Here is a 24,612-nt window from a genome sequence, read left to right as displayed (position 1 = left end):
AACATCAGGGACAGACTGATATTCTGCAAAAGGTACAGGGATTGGACTGCTGAGGACTGGGGTAAAGTCATTTTCCCTGATGAATCCCCTTTCTGATTGTTTGGGGCATCCGGAAAAAAGCTTGTCCAGAGAAGACAAGGTGAGCGCTACCATCAGTCCTGTGTCATGCCAACAGTAAAGCATCCTGAGACCATTCATGTGTGGGGTTGCTTCTCAGCCAAGGGAGTGGGCTTACTCACACTTTTGCCTAAGAACACAGCCATGAATAAAGAATGGAACCAACACATCCTCCGAGAGCAACTTCTCCCAACCATCCAGGAACAGTTTGGTGACGAACAATGCCTTTTCCAGCATGATGGAGCACCTCGCCATAAGGAAAAAGTGATAACTAAGTGGCTCGGGGAACAAAACATCGATATTTTGGGTCCATGGCCAGGAAACTCCCCAGACCTTAATCCCATTGAGAACTTGTGGTCAATCCTCAAGAGGCGGGTGGACAAACAAAAACCCACAAATTCTGACAAACTCCTAGCATTGATTATGCAAGAATGGGCTGCCATCAGTCAGGATGTGGCCCAGAAGTTAATTGACAGCATGCCAGGGTGGATTGCAGAGGTCTTGAAAAAGAAGGGTCAACACTGCAAATATTGACTCTTTGCATAAACTTCATGTAATTGTCAATAAAAGCCTTTGACACTTATGAAATGCTTGTAATTATACTTCAGTATTCCATAGTAACATCTGACAAAAATATCTAAAGACACTGGAGCAGCAAACTTTGTGGAAATTAATATTTGTGTCATTCTCAAAACTTTTGGCCACAACTGTACATGCTCAACCACATCTGGATGCATTGATTCTGTTTAAGGCTTGATTTCCTGAGTTTTATTACATGTATAGCCTTTCTTTGTGGTCCATGATCATTAATCGCATGAGCTTGGTAAGAATACCATTATAACAGGTATAACGGCTTAATACTGATTTCTAAGCAAGTTATGAACTAATAAGTAACAGCATAACTATAAAATACTTATGACCCTTTACAAACCCTTTACAGACAGAATTACATGTTACTAGTAAATTACAGGTTTGTGCAAATATTTTAATAAACATTCTCAACTAATTCTGAGCTTGCTGAGCTCTGAAATCAGAAAACAGAACATGACAGTTTTCCCACATACATTTAAAGACAACATGCTTTCTGAAAAGGAAGTCATATAGTGATAGAAAGTATTTTGTTATGTACAAAAAGACAAGGAATGTTGTATAGTACACACTGGTTGTTTTTTGTAATATAAAATACTTGACATCAAATATCTGTGTAGTACAATACAAAATTGAAGACATGTTTAGCCATATTGAAATAACAGCAGATCAGAATACAGAATACACAAGTATGAAAATATTAAATAAAATATTAAAAACTGGCGCAGCAACAGAAATGTTTTGGTAAGAGTGTTTGGTAAGGGGTGTCTATAAAAAGAGACAGAGTCCCTCCTGTCCTTTTTGGATTCCACCATTCTAATCCCTTATTGCCTCTTCCTAGTCATGTATTGTCCCGTTCGTCGTATGGAGTAGACCAAAATGCAGCGGGAATGTGTATACTCATCTTCTTTATTTTAGAAGGCAACGTGAACACTGAACAAAAAAACAAACACCAACTAAGAGTAAGGCAACACGCTATACATGGAACAACTACCCACAAACACAGTGACAAAAACCCCTTACTTAAATATGGCCTCCAATTAAAGCAACAAAGAACAGCTGCTTCTAATTGAAGGCCAAACCAAAAAACCCTGAACATAGAAATAGACTAAATAGACACAGACATAGAAATATACTAACATAGAACATTGCCCAAAAACCCCCGAAACACACTAAATAAACACCCCCTGCCACGCCCTGACCAAACTACAATAACAAACAACCCCTTTTACTGGTCAGGACGTGACATGTATGTCTGCTCTGGAGCCGCCAGCGGCATATCAGCTCTCTTTGTCTCATATCCACAACTTTCCATCCATTTCTAGAGAGAGAGAGAAAGATGAAGGAGGGAAGAATAAGTGGTAGGAAAGAAATGAGAAGTGACATTAGCAAAAAAAACAACGACATTAAATTAGACATGCAATTGTTGTTTTGAACCCCTGCTGTCACATACACTGACCTTTATTGCAGCCTTTAGACATATCTCTCTCTTTCAGTAGGTTGTTTTTGTAGTCTAAGGATAGAGAGTGCAAAAAGGTGGGTCATTAAATTTGCCATGTCATGATGTACCATACCGTATGAGATCTGTGCAGCGGCAGCCATTATTGAGTCACCCTGTTCAAACTCTCTAGTCTAAATGAGGTACAGTAGGGCCTACAGCAGCATGGGAACCTTACCTGAATTCAGGTATTCCTGGGTGCAGACCTTCAGCTCTGTGGCATCCAATGCGATGTCATCGTGGCTAGTCACATGACTCCTGTTTACCAGTAAGAGAGGGAGGTGGTTAGTGGTAACAGTTCAGTGAGAGTTCAGCTCCTCCTTAAAATGAGTCATGTTCTCATTATCAAGTGTGACCATCCACCATACTAAATCAGTTCTGACCGTTCAGATCTTCGCAGGTCGTACTCCAGCCCTAAAACAAGATTAAACATACTTTAATCCCACCATTACAGATCACCAATCACACACAGAGCCATTTAACTGATTTAAATATGAAATTGAGGACATTCATACAAATATAAAGTTTGGTTGTGTGTGATAGAGAAGAGTCACGAAGAGATACATACAGTTGAAGTCGGAAGTTTACATACACCTTAGCCAAATACATTTAAACTCTGTTTTTCACAAATCCTGACATTTAATTCAAGTAAAAATTCCCTGTCAGTTAGGATCACCACTTTATTTTAAGAATCAGAATAATAGTAGAGAGAATTATTTATTTCAGCTTTTATTTCTTTCATCACATTCCCAGTGGGTCAGAAGTTTACATACACTTAATTAGTATTCGGTAGCATTGCCTTTAAATAGTTTAACTTCAGTCAAACATTTCGGGTAGCCTTCCACAAGCTTCCCTTAATAAGTTGGGTGAATTTTGGCCCATTCCTCCTGACCTGCTGAGTCAGGTTTGTAGGCCTCCTTGCTCGCACACGCTTTTTCAGTTCTGCCCACAAATTTTCTATAGGATGGAGGTCAGGGCTTTGTGATGGCCACTCCAATACCTTGACTTTGTTGTCCTTAAGCCATTTTGCCACAACTTTGGAAGTATGCTTGGGGTCATTGTCCATTTGGAAGGCCCATTTGCGACCAAGCTTTAACTTCCTGACTGATGTTTTGAGATGTTGCTTCAATATATCCCCAGAATTTTCCTTCCTCATGAAGACATCTATTTTGTGAAGTTCACCAGTCCCTCCTGCAGCAAAGCACCCCCACAACATGATGCTGCCACCCCCGTGCTTCACTGTTGGGATGGTATTCTTCGGCTTGTAAGCCACCCCCTTTTTCCTCCAAACATAACGATGGTTATTATGGCCAAACAGTTCTATTTTTGTTTCGTCAGACCAGAGGATATTACTCCAGAAAGAACAATCTTTGTCCCCATGTGCAGTTGCAAACCGTAGTCTGGCTTTTTTATGGCAGTTTTGGAGCAGTTTGTTCTTCCTTGCTGAGAGACCTTTTAGGTTATGTCGATATAGGACTCATATTACTGTGGATATAGATATTTTTGTACCTGTTTCCTCCAGCATCTTCACAGGGTCCTTTGCTGTTGTTCTGCGATTGATTTGCACTTTTCGCACCAAAGTACGTTCATCTCTATGAGACAGAACGCGTCTCCTTCCTGAGCGGTATGACGGCTGCGTGGTACTATTGTTTGTACAGTTTGTTCCTTCAAGCGTTTGGAAATTGCTCCCAAGGATGAACCAGACTTGTCTCCAATTTGTTTCCTGCGCTCTTGGCTGATTTCTTTTAATTTTCCCATGATGTCAAGCAAAGAGGCACTGAGTTTGAAGGTAGGCCTTGAAATACATCCACAGGTACACCTCCAATTGACTCAAATGATGTCAATTAGCCTATCAGAAGCTTCTAAAGCCATGACATCATTTTCTGGGATTTTCCAAGCTGTTTAAAGGCACAGTCAACATAGTGTATGTAAACTTCTGACCCACTGGAATTGTGATACAATGAATTATAAGTGACATAATCTGTCTGTAAACAATTGTTGGAAAAATTACACAAAGTAGATGTCCTAACCGACTTGCCAAAACTATAGTTTGTTAACAAGACATTTGTGGAGTCATTGAAAAATTAGTTTTAATGACTCCAACCTAAGTGTATGTAAACTTCCGATTTCAACTGTACAGTGGAAAACACACACACACACACACACACACACACACACACACACACACACACACACACACACTACCTCTCTTTCTGTGTCGTCGGGTAAGCACGATGACGATTGTTATGATGAAGGCTAGGAGGAGGAACGTAGCCAGGAAGTAGCCCATCTGCTGGAAGAAGTGCCCTGCGTGCTCAGGGAGGATGACATTGACTACCTGTGGTCTCTCAAGTTCAACCACGTCAGGGCCTGAAGGTAGAAGGACAACACAGTGGATTCATCCGTCCACGAATAACACTCAGTACTTTATAAACACATTTTGGTGATTCAACATACATGGTTTTGTTCACATTTTGTTTCATCCATGCCCAGTGGAATTAAAATGTAAATCAAACAATGTATCTTAATGATAGTTAAAATGATTATATGTAATGGCAATATGTCATTTATATTGCATTTTGAAGGACAATTACAACTGTATGTTATTTCTGCTTCAGTTAAAAACAATTGTACTTATTTTAGGCTGGTTTTAATTTCTCTCAGGGAGCGTAAGGCAGAGAGCGTAAGGTAAGGAAGAGCAGCTTTATATCAAAACACTTTTCAGCTGTAATGAGTTCCAGACCTGATGCAATGCAGCTGCTATTTTTCTCCTTAAAATAGAAATACAGATTAACCAAGAAAGGAAAGGGAGAAAAGGAAGGTGGGAGGGAGCGGAGAGGGGAGGAATTCTGTTGTGTGCAGACAAGTCTGTCTGAATGAGTTTCCCAGTTATTTACTTCTTCTCATAAACACAGTCCTGTTTTGCACAGTATGGAAAAATAAATCCTAGCCGTTGCCATCTCTCGCAGTCCCTGAAACTCCACCAGTCTGACTGGTCAGTGTGAGCAGACATATGACAACACTCACCTCACAGTCATCAAGTCCTCTGCAACACAAACACAATTTTTGCCAGTTTTCAGGCAGAGTTGTGCAATACACCAAAATATCAGACAGAGAGAGGGGGGAGGGAGAGGAATTTGTTAATTGTGAAAGCCATATGATTTAATAGATTAAAAGAGGTATTTCAGATTGGCATATACAAGTGTTTCTTCCCTCACTGAGGTGTTTCTTCCACTGGCTAGAATCTGCTCAATCCCTCTGCACACAATAATATGTCATCCATCCATACTTTTCTATTAGACAATAACAGTTACTGCACCATAACCCTCAATCAGCATGCCACTGTTATCAAACAGGTCTCGCTCTCACCTGCTGGGGTGAGAACAGAAATGATAGTCATTGGGGATGATGATGGTGGAGACCAAGCTTGGGAAGGCTAATGACACTAACACTACTCCATACCCTGCTGAGACCTGTTAGATAACTCAACCCAACCAAAATAGTAGTGATTTCCATCACCTAGTTCAAATCTATTGTCCTTGGCCAAAGCGCAGGTTTTTCATGACTAGCCTGAGGATAGGTACGAGGTTGAGGCAGGCTTCAAATAAGAAATGATCTGAGGACAGATACCACTCCTGGGTGGATCTTGCAAACCGCACCAGTCTTACAGACTTTGTAGTCAATTAATCTAATTTAACACTTCCCAAAGGGCATCGGGGTTGCTAATTATCTCTTGTCTGTTTTGAATTATGCTAATATGCACAAAACCGCAGTGTCACGATCAAGGTCAACTATCTCTGGAGAACAATTCATCAAGCCTCAGTTCTCTCTCCGTGTCTCAGCTGTTGACTGTTTCATTTCCCCTGACAGATAAGATGAGAACGTAAACGCAGAAACACAGTGTGACGTGCCATGCAGACTGCAGAGGTCACACAGGGTGTGGTTTTAGTCTTGTTGAAACAATGTGGTTCATTTGCAGCCAATGAGCTGAGGGAAGACGTCTTCATTTAAACAAGAAGACACTGACAGCATATTCTATTCTATGCTAGCGACACGCTGTTACTGACTTATGCACGTTCTGGTGGTCACAACAGAACTGAGCTCTACTTCAGCTTGCCATAAATGATTACAGTGTAACAAAAGAGGGGGGTAATGACTGCTGCAATTATAGAGGATTGTAGAGGTCTGTAAGCGCAGATAAGAGTTGGCTGGATTTAACAAAGGAAAGGGCACAACTAAGTAGGAGAAAAGTAAAGATAAAATGAAAGACCTCAAGCCATGTATGCATTGATCCATGTGAATGTCTTCCCTGCATACTTTACAATGCTGTGAAATGGGTCAACCTATCTTAAAAGGGTGAAGCAGGATCCAAATCTAACACAGAACCCCCCCCCCCCAACTATTCCCTTTTATGTCCCAGCTGGCCCAAATGCTGAACAGATGTAGCACACTTCCTTCTGCTGCTGATAAACACGCCACAAGCAGAGGGCCAGAGAGGAGAGAGACTAGAGATGAAGTGGGTAGGGATATACTACTGTTCTGTAAAGATAGGGTACTGTTCTGTAAAGATAGGCTACTGTTCTGTAAAGATAGGGTACTGTTCTGTAAAGATAGGGTACTGTTCTGTAAAGATAGGCTACTGTTCTGTAAAGATAGGGTACTGTTCTGTAAAGATAGGGTAATGTTCTGTAAAGATAGGGTACTGTTCTGTAAAGATAGGCTACTGTTCTGTAAAGATAGGGTACTGTTCTGTAAAGATAGGCTACTGTTCTGTAAAGATAGGGTACTGTTCTGTAAAGATAGGGTACTGTTCTGTAAAGATAGGGTACTGTTCTGTAAAGATAGGCTACTGTAAAGAGTCTGGGAGAGATTAGGGGATGGATGGAAATGTACAGAATCCGTACTGGGAGGAAAATGGGGGAGGGTCATGCTTTTTACATTTTAGTCAAGGGGAGGGTTTAGTATTTTTTAAATCTAGTCCAGGAGAGGGTCATGTAGTCTGTCATTGATGACATTTAAATATTTCTCAGTGTTTTAGAATGAGTTGCTCATTAGGCTATATATCAATGTGTGCCCGATGCCGCACCTTATCTGTGGGGAATATCAAGTGTGACTATAGGCTATTTAGTGTGGTCGCTATCAAATTATCCACAGCCTATAGGCTATAGGCTATGTACATGTTCGGAGAAGCACAAAGCAAAGTTATATTTATAAGATAGCTTCTGGGATGGTTTAAATTAAACTAGGCTGCATTATGTACTGCAATGGATATTCCAACCATGAGCCCCGGCCTGCTCTACTCTTGCTGATCAAACCTTTTTTTGTGCTGCCTAACCAATGCTGGGCTGTGTCGGCCTACAGTGGCAGTACAGGAGGAGAGTCCAAAAATTATTCAGAAAATTGTTTTTGATTAGGCCTAGTCCAAAAAATGCAATATCTTGCAGAAGGACCGGCCTATAGCCTATGCTCTTTAAATAGCCTACCTCCTTGTCAGTGAAAGGCTGTTAAGTTAAGACCAGGATCCGAATTGAGGTGTTTGAGAGGGTATGCCATAGGCCTACCTTTTATTAATGACAATGGCAAAAAGCACAGGCCTACCCCTCGTTAGCTTACGATTTTGAAGAAAATAAAACGGATCCGATTATAAAGTGATATATAACAGTGCTTTGGTCCGCGATTATTTATGCTAGAAATAACCTGTAAAATACCCGGATGCATATGGGAATATCATTGATTAGTTTCTTTGACATTCAGAGGCTGAGCTATAACCTTCTATAGCCGAAAAGACAAACAATGTACTTTGCTTGGGAAGTAATCTAATTCTGTCACTATCAACTGATTAAGCTATTCACTTTCTGTACAACAGAAGATGTTTAAACAGCTTTTAGGGAAACACTAGTGACCTTCTCTCATTGGGTTAACCCACGGAAGAAGAGTAGCTAGCAGTTAAAGCATAAATTTTTCTGCATCAGGTAGACCTACCTTTTGAAAGTACATGCTCAGATTCATAATGACGTCTTATATTTAATTATTTGCAAACAGAGACAGTTTTTTTTGCAAACAAGACACACTGATTTGGCATTGGATAAATATGATAAGATGAACACATAGGCCTATCTCTCTGTCCATTCCTAGCCTGTCATTTCAGTCATTTGTGTGGTATTAAAAATATTGTGTCAAATTACATATAATTGCATGAAATGTTTATAAAAGGATATTTTTTTCTCAAATACGATGAAAGAACAACATTGTGGCCCGCAGCCCTGTGTGCTATCAAAATTCCTGCGTTGCCATGTAATGCTTACAGGATGAAGAACAGTTTCTAAAACGGCATATCTAAGGCTCTGGTCTGTCCAACAAGGGTGGGTAAATGGTAGGCATATTCTCTGCTATCCACATTATGTTTAACAAAAATTCAAGCGCTCAGGGAGGGTTTAGGTCAAATATATTTTGCTGAAGGGAGGGCCATCCATTTTCATTTCAGACAGGTCAGATTTTCTCCATGTAACCCTTCCTATAAATAACATTCACTCCCTAATGAAACTAAAAGAGACTAACAGAGAAATCCCAATGCACCAGATGCAAAGCCTAACCATGCTCCCTCTTTCCCCTGGAGTCTGGCTTTACTGCTCCTGTCTGACTCTGTGGAGTTAAAATGGTGCGCTAAGCCGTTGCTCAACTGTGGAAAAAGGAAAAAGGTCTCCAATGAAAATGAGAGCACTTCCGTTATGGCCAATTAGTGGCCTTCCAGACAGACTTTTTCAGACAGGCTGCCTGCTGTCCAACATCACAGTCAGATTCCCCTTTCTCCACACTCCAAAACTCTCAGTTCTCTCTCGCTCTGTCTCCCTCTATGACGTTTTTTCTGCGGCCAAATGCATTATTTCATTCTTTTTTTCTCGCTCTCTTTTTCTCAGTCTGTTTCTTTTGTTGCCTCTTTCAACCATTCCTTCATTCCAGCTTTCTCTCCCCCTTCCTCTCGTGCGGACAGGGAAAAGGTTTGAGGAGAGATCTGCCACAAAGATGCACTGACTTAACCAACCAAAAATGCCTATACGTAAAAATGACCCATAAATACATCCCAGGAACAGTGTTCTCAGACTACAAAAACTGCTGAAAAGACAGACGCACACCAATCAGATTAGGGAAAGCGAAACTCAGAGAAGATGTGAAAAAAAGATTATAGAGAGAAGATATAGTGATTTCTAGTTGAAAAGAGAAAGAGAAAAGAGAAAGTGCTTTCAAAGAACAGAACTGTAGTTTCATTCTTACTCTGTCATGTTCTAATGAATATTTCAATAGGTTCACATTTTCCATCAGAGAAGCAATTCCTAAAATAAAGGGTAATGCTGAGTCTCTTACTTGGGTCATCATTGGGGAGTGTGTAGGGGATAACAAGGACAGTCGGGACAGCAGGGGCAACAGGGGCAGCGGTGAGGACCGGAGGAGGTGGGGGCAGTGAAGGCCCCACCATGAGCCTGAAGATGCGTCTCTCGTGCAGGCCGCAATAGTGGTGGTGCAGGTGACAGGAGTACAGGCCCTTGTCGACAGGCTGAAGATTAGCGATGGTCAGAGAGAAATCCCCTACAGAGAAGGCATCCTCAGAGACACTCATCTTGTCCACAGGGAAGAGTGGTCCATACTGCCGGCGCTCTCCAGAGGCGTAAAGGTCCACCAGGCGGTCAGCTCCATCAGGTCTCACCCCAGGTGGCTGCCAGTCCCAGTGGGCTACCTGCTGCTGGTCCTCCTGCTGGCCCTCCATCCACAGGGGCCGCCTGTTCACACAAGGCAACACCACAGAGCTCCCCAGCAACACCACAAACACTGTCTTGTCCCCGTCCCAGTAACGCTTCTCCTTACGGACTGAGACAGGACAGGTTGAAATGTGTTATTGAAATAAGCGAAACAAATAGTGCCAATACACAAAATTACTTTGATTATTACTATTCAGAAATGTATTGAGGGTAGTCACCTGACTTGGTGGTGTTGAGCTGTATCTTGATGGACTGGTGAAGTTGGCAGTAGTGGTGATGCAGATTACAACTATAAACACCTCGATCAGCTGATCCTACATCTGGAAGAATAACATACATTACAAGCACATTTCTAGATTCCAAGGATTCGTGTAATATTAATGTCGTCCAGCATGAAATGACTGAATATTTTATGGAGTGTTTACAGTCATGAGCATACAATAGACCACAGGCCCAACTCACTGTTGATGATGAGGGAGAAGTTCCCGTCAGTGAAGGCGGTTTTGGGGATGGTTATGCGGCCCTTATTGAACCCATTGTAGACTCTCTCTTTGACGCCAGCAGACATGTCCAGTATCCTTTCCACAGAGTACTCTGGTGTGCTCCGGAACAGGTCCCAGTGAACCACCCTCTGACGATCCTTCAGCCGGTCCCGGGTCCATATCATGCGGGGGCTGTGGCAGGGCAGCACGGCCTGGGTCCCGGCTGGGAGGGTGATGTTACGGGCCTCCACCACCACATCTAACTTGCTGCTGCTCTGGCCCCACGCTAATGCAATACACACACATGGGACGTATTAGTAAACTTGGCAAAGACCCAAAACCCCATAAATCACACACTTCAAATCAAAGCCGCAAACACATGCATAAATGTTTTGAATGCAATAAAATTAGTTATACAATTAAGTCATATTTTATGAGTACTTACCACTGGGCAGGAAGAAGACAGAAGAAACTGAAACAAATAATAGAAAATGCAACTGAGTCATCATAGGAACAATAACTATCTGTCTGGCAGGGTTTGACCTGAGCTGATCCCTGACTTCTGGTCATGATGCTGTTGTTGTGAACGGATAGCTCATACAGTAGCCAGGACTGACTGGTATTACAGCTGGGTAACTGAGACAACTGGGTGGAGGGATAGAGAAAAATAGGCCAACAGAAAAAAAAGAAGAATATGTAAGAATGAAGCAGGGAGGAGGAATTTAAATAACAGGGAGTGTCAGCACCAAAGGAATAATAAAGACCATGATTGTTTTCATTAAAATACTGTATATGCCTGAATTTAGTGAAATAAGTAAGTGAGATGTACAGTACCAGTCAAAAGTTTGGACACACCTACTCATTCAAGTTTTTTTTTCTTCTACATTGTAGAGTAGTGTAGACATCAACACTATGAAATAACACACATGGAAGCATGTAGTAACCAAAAAAGTGTTAAACAAATCAAAATACATTTTATATTTGTGATTCTTCAAAAGTAGCCACCCTTTGCCTTGATGCCAACTTTGCACACTCTTGGCATTCTCTCAACCAGCTTCATTAGGTAGTCTCCTGGAATGCATTTTAATTAACATGTGTGCCTTGTTAAAAGTTAATTTATGGAATCTCTTTCCTTCTTAATGTGTTTGAGCCAATCAGTTGTGTTGTGACAAGGTAGGGGTAGTATACAGTAGGTAGCCCTATTTGGTAAAAGACCAAGTCCATATTAAGGCAAGAACAGCTCAAATAAGCAAAGAGAAATAACAGTCTGTCATTTCTTTAAGATATGAAGGTCAGTCAATTCAGACAATTTCAAGAACTTTGAAATTTTCTTTAAGTGCAGTCGTAAAAATCATCAAGCGCTATGATGAAACTGGCTCTGATGATGACTGCCACAGGAAAGGAAGACCCAGTTACCTCTGCCGCAGAGGATAAGTTCATTAGAGTTAACTGCACCTCAGATTGCAGCCCAAATAAGAGTTCAAGTAACAGACACGTCTCAACATCAACTATTCAGAGGAGACTGTGTGAATCAGGCCTTCATGGTCAAATTGCTGCAAAGAAACCACTACTAAAGGACACCAATAATATGAAGAGACTTGCTTGGGCCAAGAAACACTAGCAATGGACATTAGACCGGTGGAAATCTGTCCTTTGGTCTGATGAGTCCAAATTTGAGATTTTGGATTCCAACCGCCGTGTCTTTGTGAGACGCAGAGTACGTGAACGAATGATCTCCACATGTTGTCAGGTTGTGCGCTACTGGTATAGAAGTCAGATGCAGGAGAGCAGAGAGTTGTGATCAGGCGCACACTTTATTTGGCAGAAGCAACAGACAGACACAACTGCGTCAAAAAACCTCCAGCCAATGGCAAAAGTGAAAAGCGCGAACAACAGTCACAATGAATCAAATGTTTAACAATTAAACAGACTACGGGTTAAACACGGTACCCGGGGAAAAACCAGCCTGGCGCGTCACACAAAACACATAACAAAAATAATTCCACACAAAGACCTGGGGAAAACAGAGGGAATTTAAATGTAGTGTGATTAGGTAATGTAAACCAGGTGTGCGGGGAAACAAGACAAAACACATGGAACAATGAAAAGTGGAGCGGCGATGGCTAGAAGACCGGCGACGTCGACCGCAGAACGCCACCCGAACAAGGAGAGGAGCCGACTTCGAAGTCGTGACACGTGTGTAGTTCCCACCGTGAAGAATGGAAGAGGAGGTGTGAGGGTGTGGGGGTCCTTTGCTGGTGACACTGTCAGTGATTTATTTAGAATTCAAGGCACACTTAACCAGCATGGCAACCACTGGCACACCCTGATCTGTTTTGCCTGTCTTTGTGCTTGTCTCCACCCCCCTTCAGATGTCGCCCATTTTCCCCATTATCCCCTGTGTATTTATACCTGTGTTCTCTGTTGTCCGTTGCCAGTTGGTCTTGTCTCATCAAGCCTACCAGCGTTTTTCCCCTACTCCTGTTTTCTCTCTAGTCCCTGTTTTCTAGGTTTTGACCATTCTGCCTGCCATGACCCTGAGCCTGCCTGTCGTTCTGTACATTGTGACACTGCCCTGGATTACTGACCTCTGCTGCGCTGAGCCTGAGTCTGCCTGCCGTTCTGTACCTTTCGGACTCTGATCTGGATTACTGACCTCTGCCTGCCCTTGACCTGTCATTTGCCTGCCCCCTGTTTTGTAATGCACTTTTGTTACCTCGAACTTTCTGCATCTGGGTCTTATCCTGAGGTCTGATAGTACGAACTGGCCCTGACTGACTCAGCAGACCCACAACACCATCTCCTCCCAAGGACCCACCATTGGGAGACAAAAGGAGTTACTTCGAGGTCTTCTGGATGGATTTCAGACCTTGGCAGAACGCCATGACTGTGCCTCGAATACATTGCTGGAGCAATTCCACAGATTATCAGTGAGGCAGCCGGCCACGACAGTAGCCTTCCAGCCCCCCAGTAACACCGCTGTCAGCAGTGCGTCTCTCCAGGCCACCCCGGCTTCCCGAGAACCCCACTTACCTCCTCCGAAATGCTTTGCTGGAGGGTCAGGAACCTGTCGGGCGTTTCTCTCCCAGTGTTCCCTCATCTTTGAGCTGCAGCACCCTAGCTTCCCCCTGTCAGTACTCACCTCTCCCAAGGTCCCGTTCACGTGGTCCCCAGCTGCTGACCGGGCGTTCCTGGACCTAAAGCACCGCTTCATCACAGCTCCCATATTGATCCATCCGGACGCGTCCCATCAGTTCGTGGTGGAGGTAGACGCTTCGGATGTCAGAATGGGGGCCGTCCTATCCCAGCGTTCTGCCCTGGACCTTAAGCTGCATCCCTGCGTCTTCTTCTCCCATTGCCTTAATGCCATGGAGAGGAATTATGATGTGGGGAACCAAGAACTACTCGTGGTGAAGATGGCCTTGGAGGAGTGGAAAAACTGGTTAGAGGGGGCGGAACTTCCATTCATAGTGTGGACGGATCACAAGAACCTGGAATATCTCCTCATCGCCAACTGTCTCAACTCCAGGCAAGCTCAATGGGCCCTGTTTTTCACCCGGTTCAACTTCACCATCTCCTACCTCCCGGGGTCTAAGAATGTTAAGCCGGACGCTCTTTCACGCCGCTATTGCCCAGCTAATCCGGATGTTTCTCCCAGATGCTGCCCACTCCCCGGTCTTGGAATGGGCTTATTCCTCCAGGCTTGCCTGCCACCCTGGCTCCTGTCGGACCCTGGCCTTTGTGCAACAACGCTTTTGGTGACCCACCATGGTTTCGGACATTTCTGAGTTCGTCGCCGCCTGCACCGTCTGTGCTCAGAACAAGGCTATTCGGCATGCTCTGTCTGGCCTCCTTCAACCTCTTCCTGTCCCTCACCATCTCTGGTCACATATATCCCTGGACTTTATCACTGGTCTCCCTCCGTCTGATGGCAACACCACTAACCTCACGGTGGTGGACAGGTTTTCCAAAGCCGTCATTTCATTCCCTTCCCCAAGCTACCTTCTGCCAAGGAGACGGCCCAGCTCATGATGCAGCACATCTTCCGGATCCATGGACTTCTGGTAGACATGGTTTCCGACCGTGGTCCTCGTCCCGTTTCTGGAAGGCGTTCTGCACATTGGGTCGTCGGCCAGCCTGTCCTCCGGGTTTCATCCACAATCCAATGGCCACGCGGAGCGTGCCAATCAGGACCTGGAGCCTCGTCTCGGCCAAACCCACCACCTGGAGCCAGCAACTCGTGTGGGTGGAGTACCCCCGGAGCACCCTTCCCTGCTTGGCCACTGGGCTCTCCCTTCAAGTGCTCCGTGGGTTATCAGGCCCTGCTCTTCCCAGAGCAAGAGGAAGAGGTCAACATACCCTCTGCAAAGATGTTTGTCCAGCGCTGTCGGCGTACCTGGAAGAGTGCTCGGTCAGCTCTTCTCAATACCATCTCCAGTTATCGTTCACCCCGGCTCCCCGCTATCATCTTGGGCAGAGGGTATGGCTCTCCCCTCAGAATCTGCCCTTTGGGGTAGAGTCCTGCAAACTTTCCCCCTGTTTTATTGGCCCTTTCCCCATCTCCAAGATTATTAGCCCCTCTGCTGTTTGTCTTCTGTTGCCCCATATCCTCCGTATCATTTACATTTTAGTCATTTAGCAGACGCTCTTATCCAGAGCGACTTACAGTAGTGAATGCATACATTTCATACAATTTCATGCATTTTTTTTTTTTTTGTACTGGCCCCCCGTGGGAATCAAACCCACAACCCTGGCGTTGCACACACCATGCTCTACCAACTGAGCCACAGGGAAGGCCATCCCACTTTTCATGTTCTAGGATTAAACCTATGTCTCACAGCCCTTTGTTTCCTGTTTCCAGGCCCATCCCTCTCCCCTATCTCATCGAAGGCTAACCGGCATACACGGTGAGGCGCCTCCTGAAGGTTCGGCCGCGGGGCAGGGGATCCCAGTACCTGGTTGACTGGGAGGGTTATGGCCCAGAGGAGAGGTGCTGGGTCTCCGCTAGGAACATCCTGGACCCAGCCCTCATCACTGAGTTCCGTCGCCGGCACCCCGGTCAACCAGGTATGTGCCCAGGTAGGATGTCACACCCTGATCTGTTTCATCTGTCTTTGTGTTAGTGTCACCCATTTGCCCCATTATCCCCTGTGTATCAAAGCATTCTGCACCAATACGCCATCCAATCTGGTTTGCACTTAGTGGGACTATCATCTGTTTTTCAATAGGACAATGACCCAACACACCTCAAGGCTGTGTAAAGGCTATTTGACCAAGAAGGAGAGTGATGGAGTGCTGCATCAGATGACCTGGCCTTCACAATCACTTGACCTCAACCCAATTGAGATGGTTTGGGATTAGTTGGACTGCAGAGTGAAGGAAAAGCAGCCAACAAGTGCTCAGCATATGTGGGAATTCCTTCAAGACCATTGGAAAAGCATTCCAGGTGAAACTGGTTGAGAGAATGCCAAGAGTGTGCAGAGCTGTAATCAAGAATCAAGGCAAAGGGTGGCTACTTTGAAGAATATAAAATCTAAAATATATTTTGATTTGTTGAACACGTTTTTGGTTACTACATGATTCCATATGTGTTATTGCATAGTTTTGATGTTTTCACTGTTATTCTACAATGTAGAAAATAGTACAAATAAAGAAAAACTATTGAATGAGTAGGTGTGTCCAAATGTTTGACTGGTACTGTATATACTTCTCTACATTTGTTTTTTTTTACTCTCTTGGGACTGAAGGATTCCCTGTTGCAAGTCTTCTTTTTCTAACCCAGATTTTCACTAAGTGCTATTACATGTGCTGTTTACCTAAGGGCCAGCAGCAGCAGTGAGGTGTATACAGCCCAGGCAGCACACAGAGGCTTTATTCATTCCCCTGATAACCTCTTTCAAGGCCAAGGTCCTGGGGGGAAACACAAAGTGACCACAGCCACAGTCCAGCACTACAGCTGGCTGCCTATTACATAGGTCACAGATGCCTATTGTAATACCAGTGTATGTTAGCTATTCTTGTCAAGTCACATAGGTTTAGCAGGCAGGCTTATGTTTTGTTTAAATTAACGCCATAAAAATGGATCATAATGGTTTTGAGTAGGCTTACAGTATTCTGTTTTGAAGGGGTAGTTGTGGGGTTTATGAGAGACAGTAGAGACCATGTGCTTGTCTCTATGGGCATTGAAATAACATTATTTATTTCAAAGGATCGTTCTGGATTAAAATGACTATCATCCACTTCCGACACTTTAATGTTGATGTTTTATATAACTGGACGATACCTAGAAGAGGCAAGATGTCTCATCTATATGATCAACATGTCTATGCATGCCAATGAGTGAAAAAGTGTGTCAGAGTTTGAGTGACTGCAGTCGGAGGGTTTTGTACAATGAGCTCATAATAGTCCAATACTGAGTGTGCCACCGTACTTGCATGTGAGAGCCTACTGGAAAATGGTGGTGTGAGCAGCACTGAAGGGTATGAAGTATTCTGTAGACAGAGAAGAAACTGTGTCTAAAACCATATAATTTTCTCCTTGATCTCTGATGCAGTAGCTGACTGACTCAGGCAGCCAAATGAACACTTAAAGACTTAACTTCAAGCTACTGGATTGCCATGTTTAATGACTGCAACTTTCACAATAACTTAAATATTAAGGTGAATCCCTATTGTGTTTTATATTCAATGTTCAGTTTTAACAGTAATTTATTCATTCATGAGGCCACAGGCAAAAATCATGCACATGGTTTCCTCTCCTACGAATTTTTGCAACGACCACAATATTGGTAAATCATTCAACTGTGAACACGTTCTCACGCTAATCATTTTGTTGTTGTTGCAAGAATTCATGAAGAAATTACTTTTTTTCACAGTTCATATAAGACATTGTTATTCACGAGGAGTCTAAGGCCCCAAGTGGTAATCCCCTCATTTATGGTGAGACACTCATTACTGACACATATAATGACAGGCTACAGGGATTGTGCTGACTCTCCTAGTCTGACCGCAGTTAACTCAAAACACATCGGAGTGAACCCATAAGAAAAGCCCCCACACACCACCAAATAACTGAGGCAGACATAATGCACATTTACACAATGCCTGTCCCGGATAAATTAACATTTGTTCAATTCAGTCTATTTGATTTTTATGCACTACTCTATCACTGATTGGTGAAAATGATACGCATACACTTCATAAGTAGATAAAAAAATAAGTGGGTCAAGATTGTTATTATGATTGTTTTCAGCTTACACCATAAAAGTACAGTGATGGAGATCATCACCTATAGCTACTTCTTTCACATTGTACAACAAACTTTTAATTGTCAAACAGAACAAACAAAATACCAATGGAGAACAAATGTTCGACTAACCACAGTACAAGAAACACCCCCTTAACTGTGTATAACATCTTAGAAATGCATTTATTAAAGCTTTACCATCTTCCCTTGCATTGACTCTTTAAAGTGGTTTGCATAGCCTACTTCTCAAAGCGTAGTTCTTGTTTTAGTAAAAACATAGTTGGAACTTACTTATAAACAACCGCAACATGTCTTCCAGTCTTTCTTCTACAACTCTTACTCAAAAAATGGGATAAAAGTAGGTAGGTTACAACACAGTGTTTTGCGCATCAATGGATAGAGGACAGCAACACCTGAAGAAAGTTCATCAACCAGCAACAACAAAACTGCAGAAGTCTCCAGAGTCTAAACCAGCTGGTCCCTCCTCCTCCGCTTGTGAAATCCTATACCTTCCTGGCACTGCTACTGAGTGAGAACATCTTTGAAAGTGATCACTTCTTCTGACCTAATATCACAGCTTACCAGAATAGTTTTATACCTTTGTCACTGACTGAACAACAATAGACTATTTCAGTTTAACATCTTTGAGACTGCCAAGTTCACAATGTTCAATGAAACAAAGGTTGTACAATACTGCCACTCACTGTTTGACTTAGGAAGCTGCATAGGAGAAGGTATTAAATAACAGCCTATTCTAAGAAGGTATGAACATACTGGTATGATATATTAAATAAGATAAGTAGAGTCAATAATCAGGATGTGAAACACATTTGTAATTGTTTTTTTTCACCTACTTGCAACAACCATCACACTTAACAGGAGAGGGCAGAACAGAACTGGAAAATGTCCACATCACTAACATCTTATTTCATGTAGCAGAGAGGAGAGCAGGCTGATGAGAAGCATGTGATTCCTGTCAGTCAACAGTGTGCCAGAAACATTCAGTCTGTACTCTTCAATCTCTCTGAGACTTTGGATTGTTTGTTGAAGATCCTCAGTGTATTCCATTCCTCTTGGGATTTCTTCAGTCCAGCTCGCATCCAGATCCTCTGAAGATCCTTCTCAAAGCGTTTCTGGATACAAGGACACAGTCACTGTTAGAGATCTCATAATGGCTATAATAATACAGTAAACAGGTCTGTTCATAATCTGTTGAATGCGTTGGGAACATTATTACTGAGGTAAACTTAGAGAACTGTGCAGTTAAGAGTTCATACTCATAACAATAACAACTAAGAGCAAAACATTCTTCCTCCCATCTCCAGCCAAAACACTGACCTGATTATTTTTCCTCCTGCCGTCCAACACTCTCCTCCTCAGGAACTTGGTGCGTTTCAGCAGCTTCTTGTACTTGTGCCTGTTCATCTTCCGCCGCCAGATCTCCAGCATGTTCTTACAGCGGAGATTCTGAGCTACTTAGTTACTGAGCCTTCACCCTCCTCCAGGAGAGGGCTTCTTCGCACTTTAGGTTAGCTATAGATCTGACATGTCTTAACTCACTTACCAGTTCCTCTGCAAAGCAGACGTAGGTGAGGGGCCACCCTTGAGATAAACATATCTATGACTATTCAAGTGAAGTCATCAGGAATGAATGAGTGAGTATGCTGCTCCAGTGTATGCAGTACCCTAAGGAAAAATGTTAGATAACAACAGTCATGGCAGATGTAAAACCTGCAATATTAAAGGGAAATTTCACACATTTTCAACTTCATATTCATTTCATCATGTCCAGCACCACCACGACATCAACGTATGTGAAAATTGCACATTTCTATGTTATGTACTAAAAAGATAGAGGAAATAAGTGTTTCCAATGACATCATCGGTGTGCATTGTGTGATTTTAAACAATTATGAGTAGGCATTGCCTACTAATTGGTTGATGATGTCATTGAAAACACTTATCTATCTTTTTTACTACAATTTTCACATATGTTGATGCTAAGGTGGTGCTGGAGATGATGAATATGGATATAAATATGAAGAAGAGAAATTGTGAAATTTCCCTTTAACTAACTGTATTGCTGGCCCATAGTTTACACTTCAGGCAGTTACCTGGTAACTAGCCAGCTGCTATCTAACATTAGCTTAGCTGACAGCTACCATAGAGATCCTGCTGATTTCCTTGACTGGTAGCTGTTTTGCTAGCTAGCTAGTTTACGCTACTCTGAACACTCTGATTATGATGAAATAATCCCCAAACAGTATTTCCAGTATGCTGTTTACTAACAACACATGATTGAATCGACAATTAAACTAATTGATCTCCAATTACTTACTTGGCAATAGCTACAACTGTAGCTAACATTAGCATAGATTTTCATTTTTTAATATGACTCCAGAAAAAGACTTCCGGTCAACCCGGAGCCACTTGGTTTCCACTAGCTAGCTACCACCAACACAAGTCAAAATTGGCTATACATCATAAAAACCAAAATGTGCTTTTTGGTCTTAATTTAAGGTTAGGGTCAGGTTTAAAAACACATTTAAGATAGATAAATTGTAAAAATAGGCAGGGTTTATGACTTTGTGGCTGTGGTAACTAGTGACGACCAAGTGACTTCATCTTCATCATCATCTTCGACTGCTGCTGCTTGCTTCTTCTTATTATATGGTATTATTACATACCGCAAACAAGGGAATGAGGTGTATCTACCTCTATAGTCATGACATATTTGAACTAGATAATGCTAAACAAGGTCGGAATGTTGTTATATCAATTCTACGAAAGACAATAATTAGTTAGTTTGACACAAGAAAAGTATAAATCTGTGGGAAGCATTGGAGCCAACATGGGCCAGCATCCCTGTGGAATGCTTTTGACACCTTGTAGAGTCCATGCACCGACGAATTGAGGCTGTTCTAAAGGGGAAAAGGGGGCGCAACTCAATATTAGGAAAGATCCTAATGTCTTGTACACTCAGTGTACAAAATGTCATAAAAAAAACAAAAACATAACTATTTACTTTATTGCAAAAGTGATAATGAATTGTGTTTGGTTGCCAACACAATCAAACATCAACATTTGAAGGAGATGCATATTCTGCTTGGATAGTTCCATCTGTGCCACTGACTTAGTCTGGCTTTAATTCCAGTTTGTCTACATATTAATAATTGATATGTTGGATTCACGTCTCCATCTCAACCAAAAACGTTAGTTCAAGAATATGACTAAATCAAATCAAACTTTAAATGCACTTTAAATAAAGTTTTATTTGATTTAGTCCTATTCTTTAACTTGTATTTTTGGTTTAGATGTGATTCCAACATATGAATTATTAACTTGTAGATTCCATTTGAAATCAACCAAAGCTTGAAACCCTAGGCCTATATGTACTGTCTATTTTTAGGTGAATCCTGGGCTGAATTGAAACAATAGCTTTTAATAACATCTCATAAGCTATGTAGATGTAAAAAGTATTAATGATATACAGTATGATTCATAAAGTATGGTAACATTTGATTTGCTCTGTTAAACACATACTTTGATATGACTTTAATAGCAACAGTCAATCTATAACAATTTTAAGTAGAGGACTCTCAATAATAATTCTCACCATAGCACATTGGTAGTAGTTGGTGGTAAATATCAAAGCTAAGCAGGGGATTAGTTAAAACCAAGGTTGAGAGACCAAAGGTGTAGCTGTAGATAGATCAATTCTCCAGTAGGAGGTGCTACCCAGCCTACTGACGTTGTTTCAAAGGTATAAATTCAACATATTTTATACAAGGTTTGTCTATGCTGAAAATTGGTTACCATGATGACATAATCCTGGGGTTGAAATGTCATAGATTCATGTCACGATACGTTTACAAATTACGTTGAAACGATGTTGATTCAACTAGTTGGTGCCCAGTGGGAAGGGATATTTAGTTTAGTTTTCCTATGTAAATGTGTGTGGCTATGCTGTACAGGCAATAGAAAGCATGATGCACTCACTCACTAAATAAAACGTTGCTTCCCCATAAAGCCATGAATCTTTCTAACAAAAAAAACGGTACTGTAGCGAGGTAAAAAATAATACAATTTTCTCTAGAACATTCTGAACTCAGCAAGACATAATGGATCTGTCTCAGTCATTTTCACACATTGATGCCATTTCTCGCCCCCTTGATGATGATGAGTTACTGACTCAATAATTAGGCCGTGGCTACGAATACAGAGTTTTCGCTCACGCCCCGCCCCTACGGAAAACTTTCTCTCAAAGCTAAGAATCCAGATCACGTTCTGCGCATGTGTTATTTTACGCACACTACGTGACTACTGCTCCCACTCCACCTCCCTTTACGTTTCTATCTTTACTCGACCTCTTCTGAACCATGATGGTGTAGCCTATCTTTCTGAACAGCTGAAATCAAAAACCCTGTGGCGATTTGAAGGAACATTCATTATTATGCTGCTCTGGTCCATGTGGCACAGTGATAGCATGTAAGAGGAGAGGACTAGAGGAGCCTCTACTTTTACAGACTGATGGTGGTTATCCACACCAAATAACTGATTTATAGGACATTCCTTCAATGGTTTCATTCAGTACAGAGAAAATGATAGAGGTATACAGTAGGCTACACACGTTTTATTGTGTTATGATGGCTTGTGGAACCCTGTTGTAGCTAGGATAAACCCTGGGAGGAAATACCAAATGATGAATTGCATCTTTCCTTAAGTCATCTCTAAACAGGGATCTAGGGCAAGAGGTGAATGTGTACAGTAGCATTATTCACAAACTATAGATATAAGAATGAAATAATATCCAAAAGGCAATTGAATATAAAAGCTATCAGGGCAATTTTAGTTAGATAGACATATACAGTATCTCTCCTATCAATGCCTGGTCTACATTCAACCTTTTTTGTTCTATGTTTCCATTCCTCACACATAAGGCAACCACACGTTACTTTATAGTTCGCTTTTTACCTTTTATTGAGCAGACAGTGTGGGCTAGTTTTTGTTTATTTTAAAACGTATTTTCAAATTGTACTTGAAAGCTAAGGGCACCAGTAACAAAAAACATGGCACACAATGTGTTCATTTGGCAGTACTCAACAGAATAAACAAGGTTGTATGTATAATGTATAACTAGCTGTATGACACAATCATGATTTCCACTTAAAGAAATGTCATTGTTGGGCTACAGTAGATCTGGCATGGAGTGTCATCGGAGGTTCCATGGTGGGTAGGACTATACTCTATTTATATATATATATACACTATATATACACTCTATACACTGTATAATAATAGGCATACAGTGGTGCCCCATCTCATCCCCAAATAAAACCAAATAAATAAACACAAACATGTTTTTCTTCGACGGTACCGATGGCAACACTTGAGCTGCAGGATTTGTTATGTCGGGTACTGTAGATCGGCAGACAAGCTGATTGGATGGACTAATACAGTAGATTATCCAATACAGTTATGAATTACCCTTGTAGTCATCAACACATTTCTACATACCTGACCTCAGTAACCTGCTTGATACACAACATAACAGAGAGCTGTTTCTGAGGACAGAAAGAAAAAAGCTAAAATTGCCTGTTAGCTTACAATGATACAAATGTACGGTGGTTCACAATAATAAATAGGTACCAGTTAGCAATGAGCATCTTGTGTGCAAAAACAGTGTGGAACATAAAACAGAACTTCCCCATATACATGTAATCTGAAACCACGCATTGTCCAATTACTGGCTGCTTCTGGCCATGTTGATAACGGTAGAAATGAATAATGAAGGTATAGAAAAACTGTCTTTGAAAGGTTTAAGGCTATGTCCATTCTTTCTTGTTACATATCTATCTTCATTTTAATTTACAGTATGAGCAGGTGAGGCTTGAAGTACATTGTATATTGTGATGACAATATCCCCGCTATTGTGTATTGAGAAGAAAATATTCACTGTCAAAGCAACTGTTTTTGGCTGTACAGTTAAAGCTATGGCTAATAGACAAATTACAATCACTTTACCTGTAAAATCACTAACACATTCAACTATATTCAACACATATTTGTTGTTGGATATTTGGTATTTGGAATGAAATCGGTTCAATTAATAGATTTTTTTCAGGCAGTGCTACTGTCACTATACTGTACAATCCATGTGACTATACCAACATGCCCCTCCCAAAGTCTCTGGCAGAGTTCAATGTCGCTGTAGCTACCGTGTGATCCACGTTTCTACATACAGTAGGCGTCAACAAAACTGAACCAAAGGTATCATTTGTTCACTGAGACAAATACACCTATTTACACAAAACCAGGCAGAAGATGTGTGTACAGACAGAGAGGCGAGTGAGTGAGCAGAATGAAAGGACACTGTGCAAAAGTTGGCCTCTCTGTGTTTGACTTCCTCTCCTGGTACGACACGCCACCACCAACACCACCGCCGGGGCTTCTGGGAAGGGGTGGTCTGGCCTCACTGACCAGCAGACTATCCAGGGTCCACCTCCTCATCTTCATCGTCGTCCTTGGTTACGGCGAAAGCCTGTGCTCGTCTCATCTCCCAGAAGGATTGTGTCTTATGGGAATGCTTTAGGGACAGGAGACACAAGACAAGACTCTTACTTAAAGTTGACATGACACAATGAGATGCAAATGAGGCTACAGTATTATAAGTGGATGAGGAGTTCTAAAACACTCATGGGGAAATACATGTACAGTAGTTACAGTATATACTGAATAATGGAGTCCACCACTTTCTAAATTATTCATCCATGATAGAACCCATTCGGAGAGGGACAAGCAACCTGGACACCCAGGAAATAACCTGGGTAACACCTCTGGACAGGAAGGGTACACAGACAGAGATGCATAGAGAGCAAGAAGGAGTTACACAACATCTACAACAGTTACCACATGACCACAGTAATGA

The 24,612-nt window shown here is 42.0% G+C and overlaps 3 protein-coding genes across 11 annotated transcripts in view; all 3 read right to left on the bottom strand.

Moving 5' to 3' along the window:
* Window positions 1–1,081: 1,081 nt before the first annotated feature.
* LOC115165760 (matrix remodeling-associated protein 8) lies at window positions 1,082–18,137 on the bottom strand. Its single transcript, XM_029719112.1, has 10 exons — window positions 17,976–18,137; window positions 10,885–10,911; window positions 10,420–10,725; window positions 10,176–10,277; window positions 9,566–10,066; window positions 4,409–4,573; window positions 2,587–2,617; window positions 2,382–2,461; window positions 2,165–2,218; window positions 1,082–2,026 (listed from the first exon to the last, which is right to left on the bottom strand). The coding sequence occupies exons 1-10, from the start codon at window positions 17,992–17,994 to the stop codon at window positions 2,001–2,003; spliced, it is 1,311 nt and encodes a 436-aa protein (XP_029574972.1). The 5' UTR covers window positions 17,995–18,137; the 3' UTR covers window positions 1,082–2,000.
* LOC115165762 (aurora kinase A-interacting protein-like) lies at window positions 18,021–19,637 on the bottom strand. The gene is made up of 2 exons (XM_029719113.1): window positions 19,023–19,637; window positions 18,021–18,817 (listed from the first exon to the last, which is right to left on the bottom strand). The coding sequence occupies exons 1-2, from the start codon at window positions 19,131–19,133 to the stop codon at window positions 18,686–18,688; spliced, it is 243 nt and encodes an 80-aa protein (XP_029574973.1). The 5' UTR covers window positions 19,134–19,637; the 3' UTR covers window positions 18,021–18,685.
* Window positions 19,638–22,297: 2,660 nt separating this feature from the next.
* The window catches only part of LOC115165759 (rap1 GTPase-activating protein 1), a 96,256-nt gene continuing 93,941 nt past the window's right edge, over window positions 22,298–24,612 (bottom strand). For all 9 annotated transcript variants that reach the window (XM_029719102.1, XM_029719105.1, XM_029719104.1 and 6 more), the window contains one exon: window positions 22,298–24,270. In XM_029719102.1, the coding sequence (XP_029574962.1) occupies window positions 24,172–24,270 (99 nt within the window). In that variant the 3' untranslated portion in view covers window positions 22,298–24,171. The remainder of the gene's footprint in view (window positions 24,271–24,612) is intronic.

Source organism: Salmo trutta, chromosome 28 (genome assembly GCF_901001165.1).
Source record: "Salmo trutta chromosome 28, fSalTru1.1, whole genome shotgun sequence".
NCBI lineage: Eukaryota > Metazoa > Chordata > Actinopteri > Salmoniformes > Salmonidae > Salmo > Salmo trutta.
Note: the sequence above shows the minus strand (reverse complement) of the source record. Positions and strands in the feature narration are given on the sequence as shown.

What these genes read in the sequence shown, in the direction of transcription:
- LOC115165760 (XM_029719112.1), bottom strand. An exon ending in CCGACGACACAGAAAGAGAG is followed by an intron (nt 2,618 to 4,408) that starts GTAGTGTGTGTG and finishes ATCTTGTTTTAG; the next exon opens with GGCTGGAGTACGACCTGCGA. An exon ending in GACCTGCGAAGATCTGAACG is followed by an intron (nt 2,462 to 2,586) that starts GTCAGAACTGAT and finishes ACTGGTAAACAG; the next exon opens with GAGTCATGTGACTAGCCACG.
- LOC115165762 (XM_029719113.1), bottom strand. Translation starts at nt 19,133, where the DNA reads ATGCTGGAGATCTGGCGGCGGAAGATGAACAGGCACAAGTACAAGAAG. An exon ending in GCAGGAGGAAAAATAATCAG is followed by an intron (nt 18,818 to 19,022) that starts GTCAGTGTTTTG and finishes CCTTGTATCCAG; the next exon opens with AAACGCTTTGAGAAGGATCT.